This window comes from Berghia stephanieae, chromosome 1, assembly GCF_034508935.2.
Source record: "Berghia stephanieae isolate SIO BIC M18660-M18661 chromosome 1, UCSD_Bste_1.3, whole genome shotgun sequence".
In the NCBI taxonomy this organism is placed as follows: Eukaryota; Metazoa; Mollusca; class Gastropoda; order Nudibranchia; family Aeolidiidae; genus Berghia; species Berghia stephanieae.
The window spans coordinates 120,666,637-120,676,636 of record NC_088360.1 but is presented as its reverse complement, the minus strand read 5'-3'; the positions used below and the strand labels follow the sequence as shown (position 1 = coordinate 120,676,636).

At 34.9% G+C, this 10,000-nt stretch overlaps 1 protein-coding gene across 7 annotated transcripts in view; it reads left to right on the top strand.

The window, feature by feature from the left end:
• The window catches only part of LOC144962936 (3',5'-cyclic-AMP phosphodiesterase 4C-like), a 658,366-nt gene that overhangs the window by 443,337 nt on the left and 205,029 nt on the right, over nucleotides 1–10,000 (top strand). For 2 of the 7 annotated variants that reach the window (XM_078896355.1, XM_078896356.1), the window contains exons 2-3: nucleotides 5,587–5,758; nucleotides 6,252–6,502. The exons of the other annotated variants lie outside the window; for them this stretch is intronic. In XM_078896355.1, the coding sequence (XP_078752481.1) occupies nucleotides 6,402–6,502 (101 nt within the window). In that variant the 5' untranslated portion in view covers nucleotides 5,587–5,758; nucleotides 6,252–6,401. The remainder of the gene's footprint in view (nucleotides 1–5,586; nucleotides 5,759–6,251; nucleotides 6,503–10,000) is intronic. 7 annotated transcript variants of the gene reach the window in all.

Genomic DNA, 10,000 nt, shown 5'->3' with positions numbered 1-10,000 from the left:
TGGATGTGACAGGCGACTTTATTAGGTCAATAATTGGAGTTCGTTAGAAGTATGGCTGGAATGTACGTCTCCTCTTCCAACGACTAGACGTATTTCATTGGTACTCGAGTACCCACCCCCCCCCCTCCCCCTCTCACCATCCGTCTTTTATTACAAGCCATTCTGTGAGAATAGGAAGAGCCGTATCGATCTTGAGTAATTTGATTCGATTTTTATTTTCCTTTCTCTTACGTATTTCCTTCCACTTCGAGGTCTTTTGGTTTTGTATGTTGCTCGAGCTTAACCAGTTAACTGTCGTACTCTGGAAAAACCATGTTGTTGTTTTTAAAAAAAAATAATTTGGCCAGAAAACTCACCCTTTAAATATCGATCGATTTAAATGATCCTCATCTAGTTAAAAACTCACTTCGCGAAGTTCCAGGTTTTAGAGTTATTGCCAAGATGAGCGTAATTTAAATCGATCGATATTTCAAAAACAATTTTTTCTGGCCAAATTTTTGAAACACGTGCTTTTCCAGAGTATGGCTGTTAACTTGTTAAGTTGTATACTATTTCGATTTAGTTTTCAGCCTTAATACGATTTAGGTACATCTTTTGTACGTGATTGTCACGTATTCTGCCGTATTTAAAAAAAAAAAACACAGTACCTATATGCAATGTTAACCAAATGGCACAGACTGTGTTCTTTAAAAAAAAAGACGGCAGTATTGGTTAAAACCTCTGAAGAGTTCTACATACTGCATAGTGTTGTGTTGTTTTTGTAATGCTAGAGGAAAAGATTACTCCGTAATAATCATATTTTTCATTACCATCATCATCATTAGCATCATCATCATCAATATCATCATCATCATCATCATCATCATCATCATCATCATCATATCAGCAGCAGCAAGAGCAGCGACAGCAGCACCATGATCACCACCACCACCATTATCATCGTCATTATCATCATCATCATCATCATCATCAATATCATCACCATCATCTTTATAGTAGATTTAATGAGCATCACCATAACAATTGTCATAATTGCTTTCCATTTCACCATTGTTATAGTTGTCGCCTTTTCCTGTGTTAAAACCCCCATTGTATCATCATCATCATCATATTATAATAATTATAATAGTACTTACATCGTCAAATCTCTGCTCGTTAAGTGTCCTTTGAACTCCCCTTGCCATCGTCAATTTGATCAACTTTGTGTTTACTATAATTTTATTTATATGGGACACACACACCAAAGCGAAGTCATAGATCCTATTTGATATAATAGTTTTTTGTTTGTTTTTTTAATTGATTCTTGCTATAAAAAGCACAAAGCAGTATAAATAGCTAATAATATGACACTTTATAGAGCCATGAATACAGGATGGATCACCATGATGATATCACAATGCCTTATCCGAGGGGGGGGGGGGGGGAACAACTCGAATTTGAAAATTTGGCCAGAAAACCCGTCTTTCAAATATCGATCGATTTAAATGACCCTCATCTTGGCAAAAACTCTCAATCCTGGAACAAATTGGTTTTATTTTCATTTAGATGTAGTATGTTTCTCGTCCATCTACTGTGTCAAGAGATATCATTACGCCATCTCATTCTCTCTCTCTCTCTCTCTCTCTCTCTCTCTCTCTCTCTCTCTCTCTCTCTCTCTCTCTCTCTCTTTTTTTTTTTTTTTCTCTCTCTATTTCTTTCCATCTATCTATCTCTCTCTCCCTCCCTCTCTCTCTCTCTCTCTCTCTCTCTCTCTCTCTCTCTCTCTATCTATCTATCTCTCTTCCATTGCACACACACACAAACACACACACACACACACTCACACATTTACAAGTTTTCGCCTATATTATTATGACAATCTAATATAAATATATATGTATTTTGTGTTTACTTGAAAAAGGCCAAAGGCCGGAACGTCGCTTGTTTTGTGTTGTTCATTCATTCACGAGTCAGATTTACTCCCTTTATCTTTATCTCCATGTGTGTGAAAGAGACACCGTCAAACAGAATCATTAATTTTCAGCTGGTCTGATTGCACAGCTATAGCTAGCAATTACTTTTTTCTTCTTCTATTGATTCAGTGTGAATATTTTATTTTGAAGCCTCTCGAATAGCTATTTAAAGAATGTCTTAGCTTTTCGTGCCAGTTTCTACGCGACATTCATATATTTGCAGGTCTGATAATCGAGCTGATATTGGGCTTGTTTTTACATTGTCGTAATAGACAAACCCCTACTTTGGTTTAAGATTATTTTTTTAATATAACAGAAATCATAACAATTTGAGTTTCCTCTTAGAAAGACTGACCCATAACAAATAATATTATTTCAACAAGTATTGCTGGTCTATGAGTCTTCATTATAGTGTTATCTCTGCATACCGAAACTAAGGGACTGAACTTCTGACAAATGCAATATTGTGCTTTTAATAAAGTAACATCTATATATTCATGTGTGTGTGTGTGTGTGTGTGTGTGTGTGTGTGTGTGTGTTTGTGTGTGTGTGTGTGTCGTACGCAAGTGTACTTTCTTGTTTTGTTTAGTTTGGGTATCTGTTTTTAACTGTAACGAGAAGGAATATTAATCAATATTTGGTCTTATAAACAACGTAATCTATCAAGAATATCGAAGATTCCAATATCGATGCCTTAAATATCAGATTAAATTATCGGTTACAGAATCATACTATTAGACAATCGCAAAAAATGGTTTTATGAGTGTATAATTCTAGTTCTTTCTTGATAATAACTATTATTATCGATGATGATATGTTGTGTTGTTGCTTGGTGCTTCGATTCGATCATTACTACAATAACAACCTTTTTAACCTGTTTCCATCGGGATTAAAATTCGTTCAAATCGAAATTTCATCCATTGTTTATTTGTTTATAACTACAAACTTGACCATTTTATGTCCCTGTGGAACGAGCTACTTCTAGTAACACAACATGAGCACAGTGTAGGCGACCCTAAATTTTGTAAACAAAGAGAATTGGCGCCCTGGCAAACTAGGGAGCAGGCACTGGTATCAGATAACGATTGAAAAATTGTTTATGAAACAGTGTCAGACAAAGCAGAGGAAAAAACTAAAAAAACTAAAAGGTAGTCCTTCAGAGCCATATGCCCATCAAGCCGGAGTTTATCCCGGTTTCCATAGCGTGAAACTGACAATAACAATTGCTTTCTATTCTTTGGATAGGACGCTAGTCCATCGCAAAGTACTTTCCGACAGATCTATCAGACCCAGCCACCCAATCACTGCTAGGTGGACATGGGGTTGGGGGGGGGGGTCAGAAAAAATCTCGACTGCACCCGGGTTCGATCTCGGTCCCTTTGCTTGTGAAGCGAGTGCTCTACCAACTGAGCTGTCGGGACCCCCAAGGAAGAAAAAAAAACATCCCCTAAAAATTAGCTCCAGTCAAGGCAGACTGATTTTTTGGGATGGTTTTTTTTTTTTTTTTGTTTTTTTTCTAGTTTGTCTGGCACTGTTTCATACGCACTTTTTCAGATCTTTACCTTGCACGTCGAATTTCTTGTTATCTTTTGATTGCCAGTGATGTATTTTATTTGGCCATTATCGAGAATGGTTAAAACGATGGCCTACGGCTCGTCTTCATTAAAACCGTATCAGGTTATGTCAAATTGGTTAAAATATACCCAATTAAGGTGCATAAGGAAGAAAGTTTCCAATTGTTATTTTTTCTTCAGATTTTTTTTCTCGTAGATTCCATATTTTTCCAAGGGAATTATAAGTATAAGAGAAAGAAATAGAAATACGAATGTGTTTCTCAAAAACTTGTTCGAAACGCAGGTACTTAGTATAGCCATTACATCTGGTAGCAATGAATGTGAAAGAACGGTATAGTTATTATGTCTTATTATAAATTCTACGCAGTTTGATATCCTTGAAGCTGTTTCAAGTCTTTTCTGGTTTTAATGTAATGCGACTTGTTTATAGTTTTAAAAGATATATATATATATATATATATATATATATATATATATATATGTGTGTGTGTGTGTGTGTGTGTGTATAAATATGTATATATGTATATATATATATATATATTATATATATATATATATATATAATATATATATATATATATATATATATATATATATATATATATTATATATAATATATATATATATATATGTATGAATGCAAATTGTCACTCACATTTTTTTGTGGCCGAGACGATATATATATATATATATATATATATATATATATATATATATATATATATATATATATATATATAGATAATATAAAATATAAAGCGTATTATTATTTTGCAGGATATAATTCACATATTATCAACATAACGGTCTGCCGATGAAGTGATAATTTAGTATTTTATGCCAGTGTTTGAAATCGATTATTGATACAGCTGTGTCGTGCCATTATTGTTGTGTGTTGAAATGTATCTAATAAAGGATCTCATGTTAATATTATCTAATAAATTTGAATCAGTATAAACGGAATTTGGCTCTACCTCATGTCACGCGAGTTCTATCAAGAATGAAGCTCGAATCACGTTGCTGTTAAAATTTTACTTCTGTAAACTGTTCGATTTGTATGCAGTCCTTAAATTGAAGCAATAATAATGAGTGAAGGTAGAAATACGGATTCCATAGATATTCGGTGTCACTTTTAAAGGGGTAATAAATCTACCACAGCTTGTAGAAGTTGTAATGTGAATTTAGCCTTGCGTTTCCGATAAATGTGTCTATTATGATGATAAATTGATGAGTCTACTGAAAACATATTATCTATATTGTGAATCTATCTCTCTCTCTCTCTCTCTCTCTCTCTCTCTCTCTCTCTCTCTCTCTCTCTCTCTCCCTCTCTCTCTCTCTCTCTCTCTCTCTCTCTCTCCCATTGGATGAATTTGTAAGTGCATGCGTGTGCTTATTTAATGTATTGTTGTACCGTCACAGTATGTAGGCCCACATAAAGGGTCGTCAGGGTTATATTGGTAGGCACAATGGATTCACTCATTAAACAACTTAAAGCATACAATGCATAATGTGCGTGAGTTAACATTTCAATATCTAAATCCCGTTCGCCACTGAAGCAATTCAATGAATTGTCAAGATCATTTGCTAGCAATACTGTATTTTCTTTACCCTTGGGTTAAATGCGTTAATAATAATAATGATGATGATGATGATGATGATGATGATGATGATGATGATGATGATGATAATGATGGTAATTATAATAATAATAATAATGATAATAATAATAATAATAATAATAATAATAATAATAATAATAATAATAATAATAATAATAATAATAATAATAATAATAATTTAAAAATAATAATAATAATAATGATAATACTTATTATTATTATTATTATTATTATTATTTATTATTATTATTATTAGTATTATTATTACCACTACTACTAACTCTATTACTACTACTACTGCTACCACGACCACTCCTACTTTTGCTACCACTAGCACTGTTACTATTACTATTATCATTACTGTTATTACTCCATGATGACACTTAACAACATCGTAATCAATAATCGTTTGTATTTTCTTTCTTTTCTTCTGCCTTCCAGATATCCAATGGCTCAAGTTCCATGAAGCCCTGTTTAACGTTGTTTTCATCCATCTACAATATGGCGGCGTTCTGATGAACATGAAAAGGCCATCAAAAGGCATTTGGGAGCTTGTTTCACACGACGACTTGTGACATCAAACTATCATGATTTCAAAGTGTGGCTAATAGAGGTGAAAGAATAATCTCAGGGGACCCCATGATTGACGAATGATTGTCGTATAGCTGATTATGATTGACGTGTGATTGATGTACATATAGCTGTATTGATTTTTTTAAATGAGTATAATTGTTATTTATTGTGGGTATATTTAAGATGTTTAAAGATATCACTTTCAATTGTTCTCTCTCTCTCTCTCTCTCTCTCTCTCTCTCTCTCTCTCTCTCTCTCTCTCTCTCTCTCCTCTCTATCTGTACCCTTGGGTGTTTCTCGCGATTCAAATATATTTTAATCTTATTTTCATCGGTTTTTTAGCTTATTTTAACATTTTACAAATCTGTTTTAGTGAAACCCATGTGTTAAATGTAGGAAGTATTGATATCAGTCATTCGAAATACTTTAGAAAGTAACGAATACCGCGACACATAAGTTGAAGCTGCATAAAGTAAAATAATATTAAGTTTTGATTCATCGACAATCACACATAATGTTCTTTGCATTGTCAGTAATGATATAAGTCGTAGAGAACCATTATCAAGACCAAATTTATCAAAAAACGAGACTGTGTCATCATTACACCCGCTCATTCGCCTGAAGGGATAATTCTTGATTGATTGACAGTTATACTCTCCGAGTAATCAATTACTATACAAACAATGAACAAGAGTCCCCGGCCCAAACACGACACTGTGATACACCGTGTCCAGAGTACCAGTGCTTTAAGGATCCCGAGACAACGAAACACATTTTGGCAAAGGTAAGACTTTTTTATATAGAGTTAAAACCAATACCAGTGCCTAATTCTGTCGCGCTAAAAAAATTTAAAACCAAAGCTATTTTAATATTTCTGGGCCAAGAAAATCGTCCTCAAATATTGATCGATTGAAATGATGATTTTGTTTAAAACAGTCAAACATGAGATCCCACGAAGTCCCAGGTTTGAGAGTTTTACCATGCCAAGAGGAGGCTTATTGTAATCAATCGAAATTTGAAGGAGGAGTTTGCTGGCCAAAATTATTAAAACGTGTTTTGTTTAATTTTCATACCACGGCACTATCGCTCTAGGGTGATTGATACAAGATTTTCCTACCTTTTACAATGAATAATACTTATTAACTTATTGATTGAGAGTTATAATGTTTTAGGTTCCCGCTTGATTAATAAGATCACGGACGGTGTCCAACGCGCCGCTACTCATAGAAGTTAATTAACTTATGCACTGAACTCTTTATCCATCACAGGATATGTAAACGATTTACTTCTGATACCTCCCCATTCTATAGTTTTGATAACAGATTACTTAACCCTCTCCTTGCAACCTACAGCAAAATCGTCACATTTGTTACGACACAATATACATCTTTTCTTATTCAAAGATTTATTTTGTACATCACAATGTTCTTTGTTTAATTACTAAGGACATAAAATTGTTTGGAAGAGAGATTGTTTCAGTTTTAAAAATCTAATTTTTTGCTGGGCAAGCTGCTATTTTGGGAAAATACTGAAAAGGATTGGTAAGGAGAGAGTTAAGAAACGTAAATCTGAAACAATATACACAGTATACAATGAAATCAATTATCAAATATAATTTTTAAGCCAGCATAAAATGACACTGCTTCTAGTTAGCGGAATGCTTTCTATGACACTGTTGTCTTTGATTTTCTTTGACCAGATTCCTTAATTATGTTGGTAAACAATACGCTTTGTGATTTATAATCCATTTGGTGGTACTAGAACAGTAAAGCTTGCAGCTGAGTTCAAATCGAGATTGTGACAAGTCAACTCGCCTCGATTCTCGATATCAACAAGGGAAACAACCCATACCTCCAATTCTCAATTTAGTATATTTTGCGTTATGTCCCTTTGTACCATGTACAGCACTATGTGAGAAAATTACTGTTTCTTCACAGCAGATATAATTAGTTCTTTGTCTTCCTTACTGTTGATTTGTTGTTTCATAGACTGATTAAAAATGCGTTCCAACTGAATCGTCATTCAAATAAATATATTTGTATTATTTAGGTAAAAGAATACAATTTAGTGAAGAGTAAAAATCTGTAAATTATGTTTCGAGTATTTCGGATAATTTTTAATTTAAATTCACATTTCGACATCGTGTGTCTGGTTCAATCTGACATGATACACCACATTGGGGTGAAGGGTCACTAATGTGAGTTGCATTTGTGTCTTGGTCATTTTACACATTATTGCCGCTTGACATAAAAAGTAGTCCTTCGGAGCCATAAAGCCCATGTAGCAGGAGTTTATCCCGGTTTCTATACCGTACGACGGACGATAGTAATTTCTTGCTACCCCTTGGATTGGACGCTAGTCTATCGTAAAGTATTTTCCGCCAGATCTAACAGACCCAGCTACCCATGCACTGCTGGGTGGACAGGGGGGTCGGAAAAATGATATCTCGACTGCACCCGGGATCGATCTTGGCCCTTTCACACGTGAAGCGAGTGCTCTACCAACTGAGCTATCGGGACCCTCTAGAAATACATCACAATAATTACCTGGTAATAGTTGGCTTGATCGTACATGAGTGCCAGTTCCGAAAAATATTGAATAATTAAACAAATAAATAAGTTTGATGCCCAACAGTTAACTTGTACTCTGAGAAATCGAGGTTTTCCGTTTCTGCATATTCTGTCGTTGGGAGAGGGGGGGGGGGGGGGGGGGTAGGTGATCGTTCTACCCTGTGTGAATTTTTTTTATATATCAAGTTGTTTGCAGCTTTGTGGTCTAGAGGTGTAGCATTTGGCTTGCAACTCTTAGATGTAATGATCAAATCTAGCTGTAAGCGGTACAAAGTTGAGTGTTTTGAAAGGGCAAGTTTACATAATATTTTATTCTCACTACACTCATGCGTAAAATGAGTACTTGACCAGTAACATTATCCTCTCTGCAAGCTTCGGACTCCTTATAAATAGTTCTGACCATACTTGATGCTGGATATTGTTATCTAAGACAGCTCATATATTCATCATCATCATTGCCTTTTTCACCCTGGGTCAGGGTATAGGCCACAGACAAACAGTTTCCATCCTTCTCTGTCCTGAGCTATCTTTTTAATCTTATTCTAGGTCTTACCACTTCTCTGTATAGCAGCTTCTTTAATTCTTCTCCATGTTCCTCGTGGCCTTCCTCTTGATCTTCTGCCCTGGGGGTTCCAGTCCAATACTTTCTTTGTTATAGTGGAGTCGTTCTTTCTAAGCGTGTGTCCAATCCACCTCCATCGTCTTCTTCCTATTTCCTCTCCCACTGGTTTCTGCTGTGTTCTTTTCCATCATATATTATTATGTATTTATTAATTAATTTATTAATTTATTAATTTATTACATCCCACCCAGCCATTTTTACTAAATTGACAGCAGCAACGGTTAAGGTTGCATCAATGGTTCTGCCCTCTTGGTGAAAATGACTAGGTCTACTGTCATAAAAGTATAGATACTGAGATAAATTATAATTGGACGAACATTCAGTATCATTGGTAAAGAATTAAAAGTGCAATTAATTTTACTGTATTGAGCTTGCCAATTCTATACCGTTTCGAAAAGACAATTCACGAGCGGCTATGTGGTCTTGTGGTAAGACACTCGCTCTCGAATCAAAGGTCCTAAGTCCTTGGAAAAGACTCTTTACTCATATTCTCTCACCGTACTCAGGTGTAAAATGAGTACCTGGCCGTTGTCTCTGTCGGAAAAATTGTCATATCGCCTAACAGGCGTCATGTCTCGTTCTACATGTTACGTGTTGCTGTTGGTCAGGGACCCTTTGTAAAGCGCTTTGAGCACATGTAGTGGATATTGCGCTATATAAAATCTCTAATTTTTTTTAAATGTCAGTTTATAACTCTTCCACTCTTCTTCAGATTTCTACTTCTATATACTAATATTTTATCTCGCCGTCCAAAATCTCTCCTTATATTTCATTTTTTAAATGAAACAATACCTCTCCTTGCTTCTTTATCTACTCATCACTTTCTTCCTTTCCTCGTTACTTCTCCTGCCTTGCCTGTCAAAGACAATCCCAAGGTAATGTAATGTTGGCTATATTTGCCTTCCGGCACGAACAATGATTACTCAATCATACCACTGGTGAGGAGCTTTGTCAGGAATACGCGGTTGACATTTTGTCAAAGTTAGCACGTCAACATTACAGCCCTGTCAATGTACTTCATGGGGAAAATAAGCATGTTTTTGTTTTGTTCATTGTTATTTTGTTTTTTGCTGTTTTTTTTTTTTTTGTT